The 25,295-nt window shown below is 37.8% G+C and overlaps 1 protein-coding gene across 1 annotated transcript in view; it reads left to right on the forward strand.

Annotated features, from left to right (window-relative positions):
* Nucleotides 1-6: 6 nt before the first annotated feature.
* The window catches only part of ARIH1 (ariadne RBR E3 ubiquitin protein ligase 1), a 112,324-nt gene continuing 87,035 nt past the window's right edge, over nt 7-25,295 (forward strand). Inside the window, exons 1-2 of the mRNA XM_023729819.1 lie at nt 7-108; nt 17,568-17,635. Coding sequence (XP_023585587.1) covers nt 78-108; nt 17,568-17,635 — 99 coding nt within the window. The 5' untranslated portion in view covers nt 7-77. The remainder of the gene's footprint in view (nt 109-17,567; nt 17,636-25,295) is intronic.

A 25,295-nucleotide genomic window follows, 5' to 3' on the forward strand; every position in this document is an offset into this window, starting at 1 on the left:
GGGCCAGGGCACGAGCAGGAGGAGGATTATCGCTACGAGGTGCTCACGGCCGAGCAGATTCTGCAACACATGGTGGAATGTATCCGGGAGGTCAACGAGGTCATCCAGGTGAGGGGGGCCCGCCGCGCCGGCTTGACCGGGCCGAAGCAGGGAGCGGATTCGTTTGGCCCGCGCGGCCCCAAGGGGCAGGCTTGGGCCTGGTGCGCAGCCCAGCCCGGTGCCTTTTCCAGCCCTGCCTCCTCCGCTGTCTCTGCTGGGGATAGAGGGTGTCGGAAGCCGGGTTTAGGGAGGTGCTCGGGGGCGGTGCTTCCCTGGTTCTGCTATGGCGGAGACCTCCGGCCGCCTAAGCCTTCTCTTGCGGGCAGGAATTGCCCGACCCTGGGCCCGGTGTCCTTCCACTGGTCGGAGGAGAGCCTGGAGGGGCGGGGCGGAGGAAGGGAGTTGGTGGAGAAGAGTCAGGAAGAATTGAACCACCTAGAGGGTTACCCTCGGCTTCAGTCTCCCTGCACTTTTGGAATCGGTTAGGGTAGGCCTAAGAGCAGCTTGGTGTACGGTTGCCCCAAGTGGGCACCAGTTAATAAAGAAATGGATCTCCTTGGCAATCTTAAGTGCCTACTTAAAAGGTGGGGGAAGGGAACTGTTTCTCGGAAGAGGTGTTGATGGGCCTTCTTTTCCGATGGTGAGGCGTCTGCTTACATGTTTTTACGTCTCTTCTGTTTGGGACCTAAGGCTACTGTTCCCAGTTGTAGCATATGACTTGCTTGAAGCTGTTGGAGTAGTTAACTGCAGATTGCATACCCAGCTTTGCAGCTCAACAACAACAAAACGCAGTGTTATTGTCTAATATTGGACAAGACTCTGTTATAAGTTAGAATGCAGTGGCCGATATTTTGCTTCTAGACTCGTTTCTCTGATAATTTCTGTTTCGTGGTCAGTAAGTTAGGTTTGGTTGAAGTTGATAACCACATCTCATTTAACCTTCTTGTGGGTCACATTTTGCATTTTTTAAGCTGTAGGAAATAAAAACTTACAGTTTGTTTGGAAAAACAGTTGTGATGAGAGATCCAGGGGTAAGGTTGAAAAATAAAATGGAAGTCTTGATTGATTGCAACTTTGAGAAAGCACTAGTTACGTGGAATGAAACTATATGCGTGCATGAGCAGCATATTGACTTCTTGCGTCAGTCATTTTTTTTAAACTTCAATTAGTTGGCTAAATTAATTTACAGATTAGCAGTATGTTAGTGCTTACTTGTTGAGTTTCCATAATTAACAGATTTTACAGTCTTGTGTTTAATAAGCAACGTTTTCTTTTGAAAATTGAACCATCATTTGAAGAGAGTGTTTTGAATAGTAATAAAAATCTGAGCTATCTAGTGCTATTAACTAAACAGTGGACACCTCAAACTTTCATGCAGATAACAAAGCCTAAGAAGGAAATTAAAGAGTCGTAGAAGATAAGTTTTAATGCTCTTTTTTTTGATCCTAAAAATATGACAGTTAAGCTCTTAGGTCACTAACTTGAGAAATTACTACAATTTTTTTCTTTTGAGGGAATTTCATTAAAAATTTGTAGTAAACCTTGAATACTCTTCATTTTTCTACAATAATATATAATCTGTTATTTTTGAACTTATTACCTGACACATTGGCGTTTTAGTTAGCTTTTAAACTGGTATTTAGCTTTTTGACTTCTTTGTAGTCTGTCTTCGTGTAGCTAAATCTTGTCCGACTTTCTCAGGTTTTAGGTGTGTCGTAATCACTGGGGCCAAACCTTAAAAGTTCTTAATGTCACCTCTGGAAAAGAAATGTAGTTAATGCATATAACATCGTTCTTTGTTAGTTTATGGGAGAGTGAATAAATGGTGATGAAATGAACTAGTAAAAACTAGAGATTTTTTTTGGTGTCCTACTTTTACCGTGTTTCCATGCCTGATTTTATTGTTTTTCTAGTCTACTTCATTTTAAAGATGCTCTCTAATAAACTTACTGAACACATAGTGTCCCTTCTTTAAAGGTTTATATTTAGAATTTTCAGTAAAATAAAGGATAGAATGTATCCCAGACCATCTTTTCTCCAAATAGTATGCTTACTAGGTTTATACTAGGCTTTGGTTATGTTTTAGGTTACTTGTGTTTATACATTTAGACTTAAAAAGTTAGGCAGCTAATACATACACATTGTAAGAAAAACTGATTAAGCAAGAATTAAAAAAAAGAGAAAATAAACCTGCCACCTGAAGAGATAAACCAAAATATGAACAGTAGTTATCTTTCCAGACCTCTGGATAAACTACATAATTTTTTAAATAACAGTGGGATCATACTGTATGTTTTATTTATGTTTTCACTAAAAAGAGCAGGTTACAAAAACAATCCCTCAACAACTTTCTTGTGTCACTAAGTAACTTTTTCAAATGCTTACATGTGATTACAGATCTAAACTGTTTAATCAGTCTGTTGTTATTGGTCTTTATTTTTATTTTCTAGCTTCTTGTTTTTATAAACATTACTGGGAATATTCTCATAGATAAATATTTTATTTCCTTAGAGTAAGTTGAATTGTTGAGTCACAGGATTTGCTTATTTTCAAGGCACTTGATACATACTACCAAATTGCTGTCAAAAAGGTTATGCTAGTAGTATGTACTAGTTTTTCCCACTTGTCAGTGCTTGATTGGTATAAAATGGTCATTTTTAAAATTTGCTTTTTTTTTTTTTTTTTTTTTGAAAGAAGTGTTTTGTAATCACTGAATTTGCTCTCTTTTTTTTTTTTTTGAGGTCAAACTTCTAAAATGTTTCTTTTTTGAATTGGCATTTACTCTTTGCTCTTTTTTCCCCCTTTCGGGACATTTATTTGTTACTGGTTTATAAGATCTCTTTATATTCATAGGGAGCCCTGGTGACGCAGTGGTTGAGAGCTCAGCTGCTCCTTGGAAACCCTATGCGGGGCAGTTCTACTGTGTCCTATAGGTCAGAATTGACACAATGGCAACGGGTTTGGTTTGGGTTTTTGGTTATATTCGTAGAGGTTTTAAATATCAGTTTAGATATGTCAGTTTAAAAAACTAATGTTTAACAGGTTTTAAGCTTATCAGGTTTTATTTAGTTCACGTTAGAGTTTGTCAACTTTAAAAATTTAAAATTTTCTGCTTCCCGACTGTATGTTCCAATGTGAAATATATTATTAGTGAATTTGAAATACATCTGCAGAAGAAAATGTTCAAAATATAAAAAGAGTGGTAATTTAATCTTCCCTTGGGAACTTGATTATTTTTTCTGGGAGAGGAATTCTGGCAGCCGCAGTAAGTACTGTCATTTATTGAAATCTATAGGTTAGTTCTAGTCTTCAACCAAAGTAAGTCATCACTTTTTCTTTTGGAAATTTTCTCCGGCTTTCTGTAACTCCCTGGTTATAGCCTGTTAAATTTGGTCTTCTTTTATTAAAATTCCTTGTGGCTACCTGTCTTACCTTTTGAGCTTTTAAGAGATCAGGTATTTTCTTTAATGATAGAGAAGTGCTTAAAGCCCTTAACTTGCCAAACTATATTTACTTAACTAGTATTGCTGACATTAAAAAGTCGATTTCTAAAGTATTTGCCTAAATAGCTAGGCAGTTCATTAAACTATCGCTACACAGTTGTGTAGTTGGCGGCTGTTTTGTATTTCCACAGCAATGTCCAGGAAATGTTTATTGTGCATCCTGTGTGTGCCAGGCACTGTGTTAAGTGGAGGGCTTGTCCTTGCCTAAAGAGCACGTTGTGATGGGGAACATAGACATCCTTGGCCTCCATTGCCAGAGATTCTTATTTATTAAGTAAGTCTGGGGTGGAGCCTGAGCATCTGTTTATTTTTAGCCGCTTCATTGGTAGTTCTTAACCACTGGTGTAGTGATAGTTTATCCACTGTCATGATTTGACTCAGGGAAAATGAATAGAGTGAGAAGAGTAGCAACCCTTAGGAATATCACATTTGAAGGGTATGCTGAGAAAGGGGTATGGGGCTGTTTGATGGGAGGAGTCTGAGAGGAGGTACAAGGAGAAGTAGGTGAGTGTCTTGCTTTTTTCTAGGATTCTTTTGCTAAATAAGCCAATTCTAAAAACAACAGAAATATCTCTTACAGGGGAAAATGGCTAGCATTTCTGTTAGCTATTGATTTGAAATTAAAGAACTACTTCATTCTAACATGAAGTTACAAGTGTGAATTAAGGGAGGCAGTGTATTACAGTGTTTTGTGTAAGGGTAATCAGTTCTAACTCTGGCAAGATAATTTACATATCAGAACCTTCATTTTTTTTAAATCTATGAAGTGAAAACGAGAGTTAAAGTACTAGCTCGGTCTTTTTTTACATTAAATGTTTCATTTGTCATTATCTAACATCTTTTAAAAACTTTCACGTTTTCCTTAATTGGAGATGCTCATTGTTTCCAATAAATTGAATTCAAGTGTGCATGTCAAGAGTAATTTAAATTGATTAATTTAATTGTTGGGGGGATAGTGTGTGTGTATTAAAGTCATTAAGGTTTAGAGTTAGTCCACTTCAACTTTTACCTTTTCCCAGCCTATCTCCTTGAGCTATAAGTTTTAAATTACAGTAAAACTTGTTGAATTGCTTATGGCAATACTCAGTCCTATGAATCGGAAACTCTGGGCATAGGATCCAGCAGTGTGTTTTAACAAGGCCTCCAGGTGATGCTGATGCAAGCCAAAGTTTGAGAACCACTGATCTAGTTGAAATTTAACAGTAGTTTTTCTCCGTGTGTTATGATTAGTGATAAATTACTACAGAGGTGGGTTAATGATGGAAGGTAAGTTGTTTAAGAAACTAATATAAGGACAATTTCAAGAGCGTGGGCAACATTTACTAGGCTAATCATAGGTTTGGAAGGAATTTGTCATCGTTACTGCTATCCTGCTGATAAGGTGGCCTTTACTCAGTTATTTCAAACTTTCGAACCAAACTAGTGACATCTCTCTAGGTTGGAGCACTTAGGTTTTCTTTCACTGCTCCTTCCCCACTGGAGTTGAGAAAAGAGTTTTCTTATTCATTAATACTATAGAAGGGATATAAAGTCTTAGATACTTTCAGTGCACCTGCTTAGTACAATACTAAATGTTGAACGGAATATGAGAAGACTATTCTCAAGGAGTTTATGATCTCTTTGAATTAAGACACTCAAAGCTGTTAGGCTGATAAGTAGTTCAATCAAGTGCTAAAAGCAAAACTAAACCTGTTGCCATCGAGTCAGTTCTGACTCTCCAACCCTGTGGGACAGAATACAACTGCCCCATAGGGTTTCCAAGGCTGTAATCTTTACGGAAGCTACATCTTTCTCCCGAGGAGTGGCTGGTGGATAGTAATAGGGTATTCATGGAAGAGAGATCTTTGGGTGTTGTCTGGAAGATAGCTAGGATTTGCGTGGATAGAAAAGGGATAGGAAGCCATTCTAAGAAATTGAACAAAGTGACAATAAGGAGGATGTCTGTAATGGTGGGCGTTAATGTTGTACAGGCTGAGAGGTTTGACATTACAAAGAAAGTAGACAGAGGTCATCAGATTAAATTCCTTTCTTTTGGGTTTGACCTATGGTAGCTATATGTACTGATGAACTTTTTCCCTGTGTTACTTCAAAACTTAGTGACTTAAAAAAAAAAGCCCCGTACGTTTATTATCTCACAGTTTCTATGGGCCAGGAATCTGGGTGCAGCTTAACTGGGTACCTCTGGCTCAGGACGTCTTATAAGCCTGCAGTCAAGGTGTCAGCTGGGGCTGTAGTCTCCAGGTTTAACTGGAGGGGAGTCCCCTTCCAAGCTCACTCATGTGGCTGTTGGCAGGCCTCAGGTTTTCACTGTCTGGCTGTTGGCTGGAGACGTCATTTCCTTGCCATGTGGGCCTCTCCATAAGGCTGCTCACAACATAGTAGCTTGCTCCCCCCAGAGGCAGGAATCTGAGAGAGGCCCCCAAGAGGGAAGCCACGGTCCTCTTATAACTTAATCTCAGAAGCAATATCCCATCACTTTTTAATATTCTCTTTGTTAAAAGTACAGTCATGCATTGCTTAACGTCTACAATACTTTTTGTAAAATAGGACATTGTGTGATTTGGATGTTGTGCAATGTCATATTATGGGTGAACATCCTTCCAGGCATTCACTTCCAGAATAAGGAGGTTTCGTCCATATTAAAAATTTGCAGGGGCAAATAACCTTTCTCTCCAATTAGTTTATCTAAGGTTTCAACAGATTCTTCTGCTGCCTTCGCATCAGCACCAGCAGACCAGTTTCACATTAAGCAGCGAAAATGTTTGAAACTTTTGAACCACACAGAGCTGGCAGTGAACTCAATATCATAGTCTAGTCCTGCTTTTTCTCTAAACATCTTGAGCAACCTTTGTGCCTTAACAGTGATGGTCAACATGCTGAGAGGGAGTCGCTTTTGTGTTTGGTCCTCAATTCACGGCATTAGCTGTTTCTCCATATCTGATATAGGTCCCTCTCGCATTTTTGTTGGCTTTGTGGCTTTCAATGGAGCCAAGCCTTTAACAACTGGGAGAATTTTTTTTCTTTGTTTTTGAGGATTGTAGTGATTGTAGTGCGACATACCTAAATCCACTATGTCTGTTTTCTGATTGGGATTTCTAAACTCTGTTATAACCTTTTGGGACCACTGACGTATATGCAGTTGGACGTTGCCTGAACAGACATTATGCAAGGTGGATGACTATATATCTGACTCATTTCAGTAGGTGAATGACAACTATTGTATAATGCTTACTTATTCAGTAAACTTCCTGGTATAGACTAATGGGAAAGCATAGTAGCTTAGATTTTTGGTTTTGGATTAACCATAAATATTTGTGTTTGACTTTGCATAACAGTATGTCTTTAAATAAGCATTCTTAATTATTTTTCAGTGGCTAAGATTAAAATGGTTTGCAGTCCCTTCAAATTGGCAGGAATTTGAGATTACATAGTAAACTGATTTTTTAAATCTTTTTTTAAACCCTAGCTGCATATTAGAATCACGTGGGGATTTTTGTTATGCTTTTAATTTTGGTATAATTTTAGATTCACACACAGTTGAAAGAAATAATGCAAGAGATCCTGTGTACCCTTTACTGATTGTCCTGAAATGGTGACATCTTGCAAAACTATAGCAAGTTTATCACAGCCGGTTATAGACATTGATGCAATCTGTTGATCTTATTCAGATTCCTTACTTGGGAATTTTAAAAATGTCCAAAGCTCGGCTGCTAACCAAACAGTTGGCAGTTCGAATCCACCAGCTGCTCCTTGGAAACCCTGTGGGGCAGTTCTGCTCTGTCCTGTAGGGTCGCTATGAGTTGGAATTGACTCGAAGGCGGCTAACTTTTACCCGTGGTTCCTAGAGTGATTGTCTATATGAAGTTGTTCTTTTCTTTTTGTTTTGTTTTAACATGACTATCATTTTGGAAGCCTGAAGGAAAAGCTTCCCTTCCTGAGGATAATCATCCCCCCCTTCCTTGATCATTCCTTTAGTGACATTGAACCTGAGTCTTTGATTATGCAGGTCGCCTAATTTGCCGTTTTCCAATTAGCCACTGTCTTTCTTATAATAGGCATAGTATCACAGGCCATAACTTTGCTAAGACCTTGACAGTATATATACAACTCATCTTTTGATCTGGATATAATGTTACTATGCGACTTTATAAATAGCTTAATTATTCTCATTACGTGATGGGATAAATAGAAGAATGAGAATTTATTTGGGCTGACATATGATGATCGGGAGCCCCGGTGGCGCAGTGGTTAAGAGCTTGGCTGCTAACCAAAAGGTTGGCAGTTCAAATCCACCAGCCACTCCTTGGAAACCATGTGGGGCAGTTCTGCTCTGTCCTGTAGGATCACTATGAGTTGGAATTGACTCACTGACAACAGGAATGGGAGGAGAGAATGATCTATAATCAGAAGCTTCTTCTAACTTGGGGTGTTTAGATTCTTTAGGGAAGCATGGAGATAGTTGTGGCAGTCCTTGCGTTATTTTCAGTGTTGTAAAAATAAACTAATTAAAAAAAAAGCTACCCATTGTTAGATTCGCAATTTGAAAAAGATGACATATTTTATAGAGTCAGTAGGTTTCTACAGTCATATATGATTTCATTTTCTTCCTAAAATTTTGCTTACTTTTATGTTGATATAGGTAAAAAATAAAGCTTTCAGGTGGAATCATAAAAAATTGTCATTTTTGGAGGTTGAAAATGATTAAATATTGGCAATTTTGTGTGGTTCAACCTAATAAAAAGTTTCTATTAAATATACGGTTACTAGATTTTTGAAATCCTGAACATACTGTGAGAGCTCCTAGTAGTATTTCACTGCACCTAAGGTACACCCTATAGGGTCGCTATGAGTTGGAATCGATTCGATGACAATGGGTTTGGCTTTTTGGTAAGGGACACCCTAGATTGGAGGCAGCTGCTTACTCAGTGGTAGGTGGTTATCTAAGTTGGTCTTAAATGCTTCATTTCTTGATGTATTTACAGTGCTTGGTGCATAGTAGATGCCCAGTTAATATTTTAATTAAATCGAATGGTAGTTTGGTCTGTCTCAGAAGGCAGCTTTAAAAGTTCTTATTGGGCTAACTTCTGCTCTGGCAAATTATCTTTTCATCCCTACTTTTTTTTTTTTTTTCCATTTATCAAAATGGAAATATGGTATTAAGGTCAAAGGATTGTGAAGATTTAAGTGAAGAATACCAAATACTGTGCTGGGAGTTTTCCCATGTAATGATATTTTTTTATGTAAACATTGTTCAATAAACATATTTCTTTCCTTTCTTGCTATGTTCAATTTAAAAGAAGTGTCAGAGGTGATGTGACATTTTTAAATACATTTTGGCAAAAAATACAGCAGGTAATGAAGTATTAGGTAAAATTTTTTTTATTACTGAGACATTTGTTTAGACAATGCAAGTATGGCTTAACCCCAGACAATTCTCCTAAGCTTGTTTTGCTATCTCCTTTGAAAATGTCATACTTCTAATTCAAATATTAACTGACTAATTACTAGGTAATATGTCCTCTTCCTTAATCACAGTTGTATGGTTTTTTTAAAGGATTAAGTATAAACTAGAGACTGAAGTATTTTCTGATTCTTGGCAAATGTAAGTAAAAACATCTAATGTAGACACTTATCTTGGAATATGTGACATTTTGGGCAGTCATTTCCCTAAAGCTGTTAAGAATCCAAATTTGCTACCTTCTGTCCTCCAAGGTTCTTCTTTTGATTGACTTACCAGTTGACCGTTCTTGGAATTTGAGAGTTCATTCTCGACTCTTTTTCCTGCATTTCCCGTATCAAATTGGCCATGATCAAGTTACCTCTGAAATTAGTTTCATGTTGCTTCTTATCCCTCTTTACTAATCCTAGTCTACGGCCTCTTTTTATCTTGTCTCTAAGCTTCTAGTGTGTCTGTTATAGTACTACCAAACACAAATATAATAGTTATTGTCCTCCTAAAAATCACTCCTTTGTCCCCCAGTTTCCTAGAAAAGTTTAGTCCAGACTCCTTAATATGGCATTCATGGCTTCCACATCTTGATGCTAGCTAATTTTTTCAGTCTCATCTGTTGTTGTTTCTGATTCCTTCACCTCCAGTTGCACTACATATAGTTCCTTAATGTATAATACACGTTTATGTTTCCTTACTCTTTGCTCGTGCTGGTCCCTCCTTTTGTGATATTTTTCTTCTTAAATGCGTGATGTACTCCTATTCAAACTCTGATAAAATGGTGTTGTCGATTTTAGCTGCCATCAAGTCAGCCCCTATCTGCAAGACAGAAAAAAGGCCGCCTTGTCCGGATCCATCTCCATGATTGGTTGTGGATTAGACTTTTTTGATCCATAGGGTTTTCATTGGCTGAGTTTTTGAAGTAAATCACCAGGCCTTTCTTCCTAGTTTGTCTTAGTCTGGAAGCTCCGCCGAAACCTGTTCAGCATCATAGCAACATGCAAGCATTCACTGACGGTTGGTGGCTGCACATCAGGTGCATTGGCTGGAAATCAAACCCAGGTCTCCCACGTGGAAGGTGAGGATTCTACCATTGAACCACCAGTGCCTCATGTTAAAATATTACCCCCTTTCCAGGTCGTTTTCCCCATTCTTCTCCACTACCTTTCCAGTGCTTCTTTATCTGTGTTTCCATAGCACTTCATATGGATATTTGGTGCAGCCTACGTGAGGTTGTAATCCTGGTGACGTAGTGTTTAAGAGCTTGGCTGTTAACCAAAAGGTTGGCAGTTCAAATATACCAGCTACTCCTTGGAAACCCTGTAGGGAAGTTCTACTCTGTCCTGTAGGTTTGCTGTGAGTCCGAATCGACTGGACGGCAGCCGGTTTGTTTGTTTAATTTTGTTTTATAGCTGAGTCTCTCTGTTGTTGTATGCTGTGAACAGCCGACCTGTCGGTTAGCAGCTTAACCACTGTGCCACCAGGGCTCCTGATTCAATATAGATCTTTTAAAAGAGCATAATGTTCAAGGCAGACATGTTTTACTAGTTAAGCTAATTTGTTGTTTGGTTTAAGAAGACTTCGGGGGATATTTTTGGTTTAAGGTTTCGTAGGGTTTTGAATGGCTGATTGTTTGGAAGTAGATCGCCAGGGCTTTCTAATGAGGTGCCTCTGGGTGGACTCGAACTGCCAATCATTTGGTTTGCAGCGGAGTGTTGACCTTTTCACCACCCAGGGACGCCTGCCTTAGGTTTTTTTGTTTTTTACTTTTTAAAACCTTTCTATTTTAGAGAAAATTTTAAACATGTACAAAGGGTAATAGTATAATGAGTCTTCATACATACTCATCAGCCAGTGTCAGCTGTGCTCATTCTTGCTTCATCTATATACACTTGTTCCCCCCTTAAGTTATTTTGAAGCAAATTTCAGACGTCATATCATTTCATCAGTAAAATTTTACTATTATTTATTGGAATCAACTTGATGGCAATGGGTTTGGTTTTTTTGGTTTAAGCCTTTAGACTCTGCCAATGAGAGCAGGCTTTTTTTTTTTTTTTTTTTTTTTTTGTGAAGTTCTTTCCTTCTATGAACACAGGTGCAGTATTGGAGTACTTTATTTGTTATTCATGGCATACCATCATAATTATCTGGAAAATTTTGTCTTCCTCTTGATACATGAGGGAATCCAGTTATTTTTTTCCTCATCATTCACAATATTAATTTATATAAAAGTTTGACATTAAATATCTTTTTTTTGTTGTTTGTATTTTAGATGAAGGTTTACAGAGCAAATTAGTTTCTCATTAAACAATATATATACTGTTTTGTGACAGTGGTTGCCACCCTCGTGACATGTCAGCACTCTCCCCTTCTCGCCCTTGGGTTCCCCATACCAGCTTTCCAGTCTCCCCCTGCCTTCTCGTTCTTGCCCCTGGATTGATATGCCCGTTTAGTCTCGTTTTGTTTAATGGGCCTGCCTAATCTTTGGCTGAAGGGTGACTCTCAGGAGTGACTTTAGTATGCAGTTAAAAGGGGGTCCACGGGCTATATTTTCAGAGTTTTTCCAGTCTGTCAGACGGTTAAGTGCGGTCTTTTTTTTTTTTTTTCCCTGTGAGTTAGAATTCTACATTTTTCTCCAGCTCTGTCTGAGACCTTCTATTGTGATCCCTGTCAGAGCAGTAGTCGGTGGTAGTCAGGCACCATCTAGTTATGCTAGACTCAGTCTGATGGAGGCTGTGGTACTTGTGGTCCGTTAGTCCTTTGGACTAATCTTTCCCTTGTGTCTTTGGGTTTTTTCATTCTCTTGTGCTGCATACAGGATGAGACCAGTGGAGTATCTTAGATGGCGGCTTGCAGGCTTTTAAGACCCCAAACACTACTCACCAAAGTAGGATGTAGAACATTTTCTTTATAAACTATGTTATGCCAACTGAGCTAGATGTTCCCTGAGACCATGGTCCGTCCCCACAGCCCTCAGACTAGTAATTTGGTCCCTCAGGGAGTTTGGATGTGTCTCTGGAGCTTCCATGACCTTGCCTATTAAATAGCCTATCAAAAGTATATTTTTTAAAGTGGATCTCAGAAGTGGGGGGGGGGGTTATTTTCAGAGGTTTCACTGCTGTTGAGGAAAGCAAATTGAGCACTCATTTTAATTAGATTAGACTAAGTTATTAGATTCTAACTATAGAAGTTTCTTTTTTTCTGAATTTTATTTCGTTGTTGTTGAGAATATACACAGGAAAATATACACCAATTCAACAGCTTCTTTTGTTTTTGTTGTTGTTAGATGCCGTTGAGTCGATTCCGACTCACAGCCACGCTATGCACAACAGAATGAAACACTGCTCAGTCCTGCACCATCCTCACAATCTTTGTTGGGCTTGAACCCATTGTTGCAGCCACTGTATCAGTCCATCTCGTTGAGGGTATTTCTCTTTTTTGCTGACCCTCTAGTCTACCAAGCATGGTATCCTCCAGGGACTGGTCCCTCCTGATAACATGTCTAAAATATGTGAGACAAAGTGCCACCCTCACTTCTAAGGAGCATTCTGGCTGTACCTCTTCCGAGACAGATTTGTTTATTCTTCTGATAGTCCATGGTATATTCAGTATTTTTCACCAACACCATAATCCAAAAGCATGAATTCTTGTTCATTGTCCAGCTTTCACATGCATATGAGGCAATTAAAAACTCCATGGCTTGGGTTTTATCTGCCTGTTATCATTATTTATTCTGGTGAGACTCAGAAATCCTTGAGGGTAGGACCAGTGTGTGAATTTTGGTGTTCCCATTGCCCAAAACTGTTCCTGGAACATAGCTGATAAACGGATATTGATTGAATAGACTAAATTAAATATGAATGAGTTTTCTTCTTGATTTTATTGTTGATAAAAGTAAGTCTTGGTACTATCCTAATTTTTTAAAATAAATTATTCACATTCTTCTGCTGCAGATTTTTCTGAGTTAACTCTTTTATCTTTAGCATTTTTTTTCCCCTTAACCAGTTATCTCAGACTTTAGTCTTTGCAACTATTCTGTGAAGTAGATAGTAATTTTACTATTTTATGGATAGAAAAATTGAGGCTTAGAGGAATTAAATAACTTGCCCAAGTCTTCATAACTGGAATTGGAACTCAGTATATCATTAAATATAAACATGTGAATGTTAATGTCTTGTGTATTGGGTATTTTCTGTTTGCCTTTCCAGATCCGCTTTCCACATTTCTTCACCCTGTTCTATGCTTCAGGAGACTGACTTGTACAGACTGCATCAGTGAGCTCTGACTTGTAACTTTATTGCTGTGGCTTGTGAATCCAAATAAATAATAAACAACAAGAGTGGAGTAGAGTCAACAGTGTAATGCACGCCCCATTTGAAACTTTACAGACTGCACCTCTACTCAAGAAAATTTCAAGCAAAAATTGTACTATATTTACAATTTTCTAGTCCAATATAAGCATTTAAAAACACAGTGTAATGCAAAATAATAAATATGTAAAATTCATAATTTATGTATGAAACTATAAACCGAGACCCCAAAAAACCCATTGCTGTCTAGTCGATGCCGACTCATAACGACCCTATACAACAGAGTAGAACTGCCCCATGGGGCTTTGAAGGCTGTAATCCTTATGGAAGCAGACTATCACATCTTTCTTCCGCGGAGCAGCTAGTAGGTTTGAACTGCCGACCTTTCAGTTAGCAGCCAAGTGCTTAACCACTGCACCACCAGGGCTCCTTTAAACTGAGACCAAACCAAAAAAAAAATACCAAACTCGTTGCTGTCGAGTCGATTCTGACTGATAGCGACCCTGTAGGGCAGAGTAGAACTGCCCCATAGGGTTTCCAAGGAGCGCCTGGTAGATTGGAACTGCCGACCTTTTGGTTAGCAGCTGTAGCTCTTAACCACTATGCTACCAGGGTGTCCAAACTGAGACCAGTGGTCCACAAATCCCATCATTCTCCCTCTGACAGAAACAAGAGATTCTGGAAGAAGAGCGCTGTGAAATTGTTATGGATACACTCTAGATAACAAATCCTTGTTTTAGGGGAGAATAGCTGACTTTATTTTATAAGTTAAAACCTCTCAGCTAATTCCAGAAGCAGCACAATTCATATCGAACAGCTCTTATTTAAAGTTCTGCCATATACTGAGGGTAGTATTTGTCTCTCTCTGTCTTCTCACTTGAACCTACCTGGTTCTAACCCTTCCTGAAAATAGCCTTTCTGTAATGTAACATATTGGAGACTACTAATTCATTAGCATTTATCCATGCCAACTCATTGTTATACAGAATCCAGAATAAAGCTTCTGCTTTACTTTTTTATGGATTGTTAATTAGGAAGATTATTTTGCACTGGTATTTTGGATTCAGGCCTCTGCAAGTTATATAATGTAGAACACTACAGCAGCCCATGTGCTCCCTATCCTGTTCAGTTAAATGCCAGACGAGGCTAAGGCTGACCTGTTTGTTCATACCCTCATTACAGAACGCTGGCAAGTGTTTGCAGTAAGAAGTGAATTCATATTAATGTTGCTATATTATTTATGGATTTGGGGTCTTGAGTTCTGTATATTTCCTCTGACTCTAGATTTATGAATATATAATAAGTTGCTAGACAGTGTTAATTAGCTCTGAATAAAATGTTTTTTATATTTTTCAAGCTTCTGGATCAGTTTAGGTGAAGAATAGCCTGAAATTGCAACACAAAATTATCTTTATGAATCAAGATTTTGTTCATTCTACATAACCAAAACATAATACAGAAATAAATTGAATACTTAGACTGGACTCTCATTTACAACCTCTGATTTAAAAAAAAATTTTTTTTAAGCAGTCTTGGTATTCTAATTTACACTGTGGGTAAACTTTTTTTTTAGGATTTAGAAAGTTTTATTTATGTTTTTGACTCTGCATATATTTGCCAGGCTCAAATTTTATAAAGTACAAAAGACAAAAAATTAAAATAGCTCTCTTTCACTCATACCTCAACTACCTGGTTCCCTCCCTTAGAGAGACGACTAAGATTGTTAATGTGTTACCTCTTAACATTTTTAAGTGCAGAACTTCCAGCCTTTTCCCTAACCTGATTTTTATCCTGGTGAGGCCCTAAATATCTTGTTATGATTGTGTTTTTTGAGTTTCTGAGGTTAATAGATCTTTAAAAATAATGCTAAAGTTTAATAGGGAGCAGTATACTGTATAAGTTGAGTACCTGATTGCTTTTACCAACCAGCATTTCTTTAGCTGACAGATATGGGACAACTCTTTAAGGAGGTAGGCTTAAGTATGTTAGAGTATAGTGATACGTGTAACAGTAGAAGTACAAGGTCAAAGAAATGTTTTAAGGCTATTTCTGGGAAGGACTGGCAAATCCTCCTGGTAGAGGTAGTCTGAGCTAGGTTTTGACAAATGCGTAGTAACTTACTAGGCGGATGAAGTTTTAGATGACTTTCCAGTCAGAGGAAGAGGAGGAGTAGAATGCAGAAAGACCAGCTATTAATGGTCTGGTATGTTGAATGGATGATAAAGTAATTGAATGTTGCTAAAATTGTCAAGAAGCAGAGTGATAGGAGCTGAGGCTAGACCCGTAGGTAGTGTGATCAATTTATGAAAGGCTTTACACATAGTGCTGTTGAGGTGAGTTTATCCCCTAGGACCAGGTGAAATAAACTTTAAACTTCTAAAATAATATGATGAGATTAGTGTTTAGAAAGACTACTTTGTTGGCAGTATAGGGAATAAATGGGAACAGGGTGAGATAGAAAGCAGGGATCGTAATGAGAAGTCTGTGACAGTAATCTGGGTAAGAAATATGATGGGATTAGCAGGACTGGAATAGAGAGGAGGGGAGGCATTCAGCATATTAGGAGGTAGAATTAGAGTTAGTGGATTATTTTTCAAGGAGGCAACATGGCATAGTAGTGGGGTCTTTGGCGTAATATAGAAGGTTCCAGCTTTGCCATTTACCAGCTGTGTGACTTTGTGTATCAGTTACTTGAATGAGTTCAGTTTCCTCATCTGTCAAATGAGTGTTATAATAGTTGAAATTTTAAGCAGTCTTTATTTATTAATTATTATTAATTATTTATTAATTATTTACTTATTAATAGTTGCTCTTCAAACTCTCAGTTCGCTGACCTCCCTAGATAATTAAAACTAAATGGTAAAATTAGCCAGTGACAATAGGCCTCATAGTGCATGATACCATTTATATGAAATGTCCAAAATAGTCAAATCCATAGAGACGGAAAGTAGGTAAGTGGTTGTCAGAGGCTGGGGGAAACTGGGGAATAGGAAGTGACTGCTAATAGGTACAGGGTTTCTTTTTGGGGTGATGAAAATGTTATAAAATAGATAGTAGCTGATGATTGATTACACAACTCTGAATATGTTCAAAACCACTGAACTATACAGTTTAAAAGGGTGAATTTTATGGTATGTGAATTAATATCTTATAAGGTTGTTACAGAAAAAAAAATTCAGACCACATTCAGATTTCCTCAGTTGCCCAGTAGCACCTTTTATAAATTTTTTTCCTTTCCATCTAGGATTAAATCAAGGATCGTGCATTACATTTGGTTATCACATCTCTTTTATCTGCTAATGTTTTTGAGGGGTTACAGTATGGAATGTATATGGGACATTTTTTTCCTCAAACTTACTTAAACATGTGGCATAGACTGTTTTGTTTTAGATGCATGTTAAATAAATCATTTGATTAAATTAAACTTGTTTTTCAGTGGATGTAAACTTTTATTAACATTATTAAAAGGCAGAGAAAGGCATTTGGAGTAATGTTTAATAAAGAAGTTATCAAACTACAGTGTTTATGTTGGCTTAAGCCAGCATTTTGAGATACTAAGGGTTGTTTTGAAAACTTAGAAGCTTCTTGAAGTATGAACACTTGTTTGAATGGATTTGAGGTTACAGGAGAACTCTACCTAGCTTTTAAAGATACTCTTACTAGTTTTGCATATTCTTTTAAGCCCCCAAAGTTGTCTTATCTAGGTATGGTGCTAACAACCATTTTTACATGGAAAGACGGAAAATGCAGAATGTTAAGATACTGAAAATGATTTTTATTCGGTGATTCCAAGTATACTCTAATCACATAGACCTGGGCATTACAGCAGAAATTTTTGACATGTAATAATTGCCATTTTAATTTTAATGTAGAAAGCCTCCCGTTAATATGATAAGTGGTTTCTTGTGGATTAAAGAGCAACCTCTATTTGATGACACTGTATGATATGGTTATGAAAGTGCCTGTTGTATCTGTAACTTTTGGTGTTATTAAAAATGCTGGTTAATTTATTTTGTCTATTGCAGTGATACTATTTCTGCTTGAAACAACGGGGAATAATATGTAAATCAAGAATAGTTTATTTGGGGGACGTGTGTGGGAGGGTTACAGACGTCAAGCTTAGGTATTTTACTACAAAATAGAAGTAGACTTGTTTTCTTTTGGTTTCCCCCTTCCCTTTATATACTTTGATTTTAATTTTTATCAAGTCTGTCTATCTGGCCTTTGCCGCTGTGGCCCATTGATCTGTCCATCTGTCTGTTACAGTGCATATTGGGTACTTCCAGAAGTGTGAATTCAGTGATGCAAAGGACAGGCGGGCTGCAGCAGCAAAGGTAGGACAGAATCATTCCAAAGACAAGTTATTAAAGGACCGTTAAACACACATGCGCATACACACATTGGCAGCAAGTACTTCATTATTTAAGGGCACACTGTTTATCCTGTAAATCTTAATGGAAAGCCTGTTTTGAGATGAGAAATTTTGTATATTTGTTTGTAAAGGGCAGTTGTAATTTATTTTTTAAACCGGAAGCCTACTTGGCACTTCACCAGCAAAGTAAATTGGCATTTGTCACTATCTTAGTTTAAAATACTGAATTATAGAAAGAGGAGATGATTAAGTGGAGAATATTAATGGTATTACTTGATTCATGGACATGACTGATTTTCAGAAACTCTGGTTACAAGGGATCTCATTTGTAAAACTGGGGGAAGCAGCAGAAAAGATAGATTGATCTGTCCATGTGTGTATATTAATATATTTGTTGTCCCAATTCTGGAATATTTTGATGAGAATAATCGAAATCTTCCAGGTTGTTCTTTAGCTAACTTCTATAACGAAGCTTAAGGATTTTGATTTAAATATTTATACAGTTTATTTAAATATTTGTATCCGTTTACTTGTAAAATGATAGCAGTTATAAATAGCAATTATTGACTTTCTCTTTTTAATACTGGGTTATAATGGGAGATCAACAGTATTTTTATCCTTGAATGCTACTACCTAAATCATAGGCAGGTTTTTAGAACTTGAGCAATACAATGCAAACATTAGAAGAAGAAAATGGAAGGCTTATATTATAAGGTGAAGTGTTAGGTTGCTTTTGTATCATAGTATTGGCTGTAAAGTGAAGTGCTGTAGGGACAGCTAAATGATACAGATATTTGTAATAATTTCTTTGATGGTATGCCTCTAAAAGGAAGGGGATATCTTTTTCTAAATAGATTAATAACAGTGTTTCTCAAAGCTTTCCAAATGAAAAGGCAAATAAATGATTGTAATACTTTAATAAACTCTGTATACTATATTGAGAAGAGATCTACTCTATGGCCTCTTCAGTGTGGAAGCATATTTTGAAGTGACATTTCATGGTATACCATAGTAAGGGTGTTTTGACTCAGTAGTAGTAAAATGTGATGTTTTGATGTGTTCTGGAATGGCTTGTTTTTTTTTTGGAATCCTTTTTGGTTATTAACTCTGTGCTTTCATATTTGGTATTTAGTACCTTCTTTCAAATGTATTTTAGTTATTTCATGGTCTACTAAATAGATCATAAATAGTTTTTTTTTTTTTTTTTTTTTTTTTTTACCTTTTATGGTGTGGCAGTATTACAATGAGTATTAGTCAGGAAGGTATAATTTCTTGAAAATTGTCAGTCCAATGCGATGTAAAGCAAAACAGTTTTGAATTTCAGGGACCTTATTTCTAATCTTGACTCTTCCACTATTGACAGTTTAAAAATAACTTTTTCTCTGCTTTCTTCTTTTTAAAATGCCTGTTGATGGTATCTTTTAACAGATTGGTTCGTCTATATCTTTACAAAAAGGGATTGTTAGTAAGGGGGTAAAGGTGGGAGATTTTAAACTTGATATAAATTGTTGCTCAGAAATACTTAATTTTTAAAAAATAGTGCTTTCTTATGTCAGTAAACTTTAATGCACAACTGAAATATAAGTGTTATTTTAGAAGAAAAATGGTGAGTCATATTCATGCCGTTTCCACTTCCTACAGTAGTTCCACTTTATTCTGTAATTTGCGGTCTTTTTCTTCAGCAGCATGCTGTGAGTTTAACAATTGTATAAACCAAAAAAAAAAAAAGAATCCAAACCGTTTGCTGTGAAATCGATTCTGACTCATAGTGACACTATAGGATGGAGTACAGCTGCCCTGTAGGGTTTCCGAGGAGCAGCTGGTGGATTCAAACTGCCCACCTTTTGCTTAGCAGCCAAGCTCTTAAACACTGGGCCACCGGGGCTCCAAACTATTGTGTATAGTATTCTCTAATATGACTTCATCAGTTTGTTTACCAATTTCCCTATTCCGTGTTGTATCTCCTTCCTTTTTCCTTTCTTAACCTAACAATCTAACCTAAAAGTGAGCTTGCTCCTTTCTTTTAGGTGGGTTTGCTGGACTGGAGCATAGGCATTTACAGTTTTTATAAATAATGCTACGTTGTTTTAAAAAAGGTTATATGAGTTTATCTTTGTACCAAGACTGAATTATCACTTTCTTTACACCCTTGCTGACAGTGTTCTGAACCTTAAAATGTTCATTAGTCTGAGAAAGAAAATATTAACTGATGGTTTTAATTTACATTTCTGTGAATTGCCTTTTCATATCCTTTGTACCTTTTCTTAATGAGTTCTTAATATAAAATAGTTATTGTGGCTCTTTTATCCAATCTGTTATTTGAAAAAAAAGATCAGAGCAATATGCACATGTGGTAACAAAAAAAGCAGGGGTTCGAACCAGTTCAGTCATGGCCACTGAAGCGAAACTGGAATAGAACCGGATTTTTAAGATTTGGGTGATCCGAAACCATAACCGGAAAGGGAAAAATTACTGGTTGACGCCCTAGAATGGAAAACTTGGAAGAGGCATGTGTAGTGAGCCCTTTCAGGAGCCTGATGAGTGAGATTGGATTATTGCCATGACCAAGGAGAGTGACACATTCAAAGCTGTGTGTTTGGCCGCCATCTTTGAGATTTGGCAAGAGATTCGGTTGCCATGCAATGCCTACACTGCCGTTGTTTTCTAAGAGAGAGATTAAGTTTCTAGTAGGGCTTTGACCCAGAGTTTATGGTTCCAGGTCACCCAAATATAAAAAATTTGAGTCTGTTCCAGTGTAGCTTCCTAGGCCATGATTGGACCAGGAAGAACTGGTTTGAAGCCCTGTAAAAAAGTAAAGAGCTATTGTTTCTTCTAATGATAGCATTTATAACTTTAATATCGGTCTCTCTTTTCCACCAGTTTTGTAAGAATACACCTTTTTTTTTTTTAATCAAATTTATTTTTTTAATTGTGATTTAGGTGGAAGTTTACAGAGCAAATTAGTTTCTCATTCAAAAATTTATACACAAATTGTTTTGTGGCATTGGTTGTAATCCTGCATTGTTTCAGCACTGTCCCACTTTCCCATTCCACCCTGGGTTCCCTGGTTCTATTAGTCCAGTTTTCCTGTCCTTTCCCACCTTCTCGTCTTTGTTTTTGGGCAGGTGTTGCCCATTTGATCTCGTAAACTTGATTGATCTAAGAAGCACATTTCTCACATGTATTATTGTTTGTTTTATAGTCCTGCTAGTCTTTGTCTGGAGCCCTGATGGTGCAGTGATTAAGAGCTCAGACTGCTAACCAAAAGACTGGCAGTTCAAATCCACCAGCCGCTCCTTGGAAACACTGTGGGGCAGTTCTACTCTGTCCTGTAGGGCTGCTATGAGTTGGAATTGACTTGATGGCAACAATTTTTGGTTTTGGTTGATCTTTGGCTGAATGGTGAACTTTTGGAATGGCTTCAGTTCTTAGTGAGAACGGTGTCCAGGGGCTATAGTCTCAGGGGTTCCTCCAGTCTCTGTCAAACCGGTAAGTCTGGTCTTGTTAATTTAATCATTTGTTCTTCATTTTTATCCCACCCTATCTGGGACTCTCTGTTGTAATCCCAGTCAGAGTGATTGGTTGTGGTAAGTGAGCGCTATCTAGTTCATCTGGTCTTGGGGTCGTGTAGGCTGTGGTTCATGTGGTCCATTAGTCCTTTGGACTAATTGCTCCCTTGAGTCTTTAATTTTGTTTTTCGTTCTCCTTTGCTTCAGACTAGAAGAGACTGATAGTTGTATCTTAGATGGCCGCTCGCAAGCTTTTAAGACCCCAGATGCTACTCACCAAAGTAGGATGTAGAACATTGTCTTTAAGAACTATGTTGTGCCACTTGAAAGAGGTCTGTGGTCCTTCTGCCTTTGAGCCTGGGAACTTTATCCCATGAAGTATTTAGTTCTGTCTAAGAGGTTTCCCTGAGTATGCCACTTGTGTGCTCTGTTGTCTATATTAATATATGAGGAGCACCTACAGTCATGTATTGAGAAATTTCCACCACCAAACCTGTATCTGCCAGTGGGTGTTTTCCCTTACCCCCCTCCCTCATCTCTTGGCGTATCTCTCTATGTGTCCATTTATAGATTATTGTTTGTTGATTCTATTGTTGCAGGATCGTCTATGGAATAGTAATTACCATAAAAAACCATTGCCATCAAGTTGATTCTGATTCACAGTGATCTATAGGACAGAGTAGAACTGCCCCAAAAGGTTTCCAGGGAGCATTTGGTGGATTCAAACTGCTGACCTCTTGGTTAGCAGCCAAAACGCTTAACCACTGGCGCCACCAAGGCTTCCAGTAGTTACCATAGTTGTCCTTTATTTCTGCATTCCTGTCAGTGTCTTTTCTTGCCTTCGTCATGTTGTGCTGACTTCTTCCATATTGTGTATTGCTTTTCCCTTCACCAGTATTAACTCGTGTCTACTATCTCTTTGGTAATTTTCCCTCTCTCCCCCCTCCATCTCTGGTAACCATCAAAGAGTTTTTTTTTTTTTCCCCTGTTTGTAAACCTTTTGTTGTTATTTTATAAAGCAGTCTCATGCAATATTTGGCTTTTTATGATTGACTTACTTCACTCCACATAATGTCCTTCAGATTCATCCATGTTATGAGATGTTTGGCGAATTCATCATTATTCTTTATCATTGCATAGTATTCCATTGTGTGTATGTACCACAGTTTGTTAATCCATTCATCTGTTGATGCGCACTTAGCTTGCTTCTACCTTTTTGTTATTGTGGATAAGCTGCAGTGAACTTGGGTGTGCATATGTCTGTTCATGTCACAGCTCTTACTTCTTTAGGGTATATACCTAGGAGTGGAATTACTGGGTCATATAGTATTTCTATTTCTAGCTTTTTGAGGAAATGCCATACCGTTTTCTGTAGTGGTTGTACCACTTTACATTCCCACTAGCAGTGTATAAGAGCTCCAGTTTCCCCACATCCTCTCCAACATTCATTATTTTCTGTAAAATAAAAACAAACAAAAAAACCCAAACCAGTTGCCATCAAGTCAGTTATAACTCTAAGCACCTTTAATACATTAGGGAAATAATAGGTAATATCTAACATGGAAAAAATAAATATCTGAGCATAATTAGAACATTTAGAAGAATAATAAATATCACAGCTGAAAGAGTTCAAAATGGTTGCCACAGAGGATTAGAAATTAGGAATGTCTGAGATGTGGCAAAGAAGACTTAAATTTTGCAGTACTGTTAACTTCTCGGAAACCTTGGTGGTGTAGTGGTTAAAAGTTCAGCTGCTAACCAAAAAAAGGTTGGCAGATGGAATCCACCAGGCACTCCTTGGAAACCCTGTGGGGCCCTCTAGGGTCGCTATGAGTTGGAATTGACTTGACGGCAATGTGTTTATTAACTTCTAAAACTATGTACATATATCAAATAAAACTTAAATTTTAAAACAGTGGTTTAGTTCAGTCCATTATCAAAGATCCACATTTAATGATATCTTCATTCTTTAAAATCCTCTTAACAAGTATATATAGAAGTATTGTTAGTCCAGGTATGCATTATAAGCCTTCATGAAGAGAGGAAGATTCCAGTTGTCCATGCTGTGTGTTCATTTTTTATGATTCTTAATTATTAGAGGTGTGTATTTTGAGAATAACTGTCAAGAGAATGTACTGGAGAAGTACATGGCATATTATACTTGATTATAAAACTTTTTCCTTAAGACATAGGAATATATTTGTGTCTATTTCAAGATTATTTGCATTTATGTCTACTTTTTGAGCTTTAAGGAACCCTGGTGGTGCAGTGGTTAAGAGCTTGGCTGCTAACCAAAAGGTCAGCAGTTTGATCCCACCAGCAGCTCCCTGGAAGAAAGATCTGGCAGTCTGATTCTGTAAAGATTTACAGCCTTAGAAACCCTATGGGGCAGTTCTACCATCTCCTGTAGGGTTTCTATGAGCTGGAATCAACTCAGCGGCAACAAGTTTAGTTTTGGGTTTTTTTTTTTTTTTTTAGCTTTAGAGAGATCTGTGATAACTTTTTTATAGGGTTTTTCTTTAAAAAGTTTGAGACAAATTTACTTAAATAAAACCCCCACACTCTTTTTTAAATAAGTACTTTTCAAATAATCTCATTCATGTTTATGTTGTACAAAAATTATATAACATAAATACATATGTAACATGATAAGTAAGAAGTAATCAGTGAATTCCTAACCAGACTCCTACAATAACCCTATTGTACTTCTTGATATGTATGTCTTAGGCTGGGTTCTTTAGAGAAGCAAAACCAGTAAAGCGTATAATATATATACAGAGAGGTTTATATCAAGGAAACAGCTCATGTGATTGTAGAGGCTGGAATGTCCCAAGTCCATGAATGAGGATAGGGCTTCTCCTGATTCACGTAGCTGCAGGGCCGGTAAACCCAAGATCGGCAGGTCTGAGAGCAGGACTCTTGCTCACAGATTGTGAAGATCGATGAATCCCAAGATTAGCAGGCAGGACCACGAGGCTTCTCCTGATTCACGTAGCTGCAGGGGCTGGCAAACCCAAAATCAGCAGGTAAGCTGCTAGCTCAAGTCCCAAGAACCAGAGGTCAGACAAACAAGAGGCAGCTGCAGGATCCAGAACAATCCAGAAACCTTGGCAAGGCAAGCAGGAAGGAAGTAGATGGTGGAGGGCAGAGAGATGAAGGCTGAGGGGGCGGCGTGCTGCCACAGGCCCCGCCCCCACTGGTACCACTCAGCAGACTCCATCAAGGGGGTGATCACATATCACATTTCAACAGGGAAGTGATCACAACACTATGCAACTGCCAAAACACTGAGAATCGTGGCCCAGCCAAGTAGACACACAATCTTAACTGTCACAGGTGTTTTAAGTTGCTGTGATGGGAAGAGAAGGATATTAGTAAAAAGAAGTGGCTGAAGAAAATACCAGTTTAATCTGGTCAGGTTAGTTATTAAGAAGTTGGGAAGGGATCTCTTCTTCTGAGTTGCCTCCAGAGGAAGAGGTAACTACATACAAAATGTGTTAACAGTGGTTGTGTTAGTGAAGAAGTGGAGGTACATAGAAATAACTTGGATGTTTTGTGGTTTTGGGTGGAATATTTTCAGAGTGTGCCAGGATAGTTATGTGGAATGGTAATACTTTGAGCTTGACATTTGAAACCAGAGTGAGAATGTGGATAACTGAAAAGGTTATTTTTTGTTGTCGTTGTTACTTGCCATCGAGTTGATTTCAACTCATGGCAACTTGATGAGTATCATGGCAGAACTGTACTCCATAGGATTTTCAAGGCTGTGACCTTTCAGAAGCAGATCACCAGGCCTGTCTTCTGAGGCACCTTTTAGTGGGTTTGAACCGCCAACTTTTCAGCTAGTAGTCAAGTGTTTAACCGTTTGTGCCATCTGGGGACTCTTGATAAAAGTCACTAAGTAGCCTTAGTTACTTCTCAATTCTGGAACATCACAAAAATAGTGAGGCAGCATGAGGCGGTTTATATAGAATCTTCATTGGTGGTTTTGATTAGTTCCATTATGCCATGGCAGTTTGGAATTAGTTACCTGGTTCTTGGCCTTATCTTTAGTTCTTGACCTTGATATATGTGTAGGATTTTTTTTTTTTTTCTCCTCAAAGAATAGCCAGT

This window comes from Trichechus manatus, unplaced genomic scaffold, assembly GCF_000243295.1.
Source record: "Trichechus manatus latirostris isolate Lorelei unplaced genomic scaffold, TriManLat1.0 scaffold00030, whole genome shotgun sequence".
Classification (NCBI taxonomy): domain Eukaryota; kingdom Metazoa; phylum Chordata; class Mammalia; order Sirenia; family Trichechidae; genus Trichechus; species Trichechus manatus.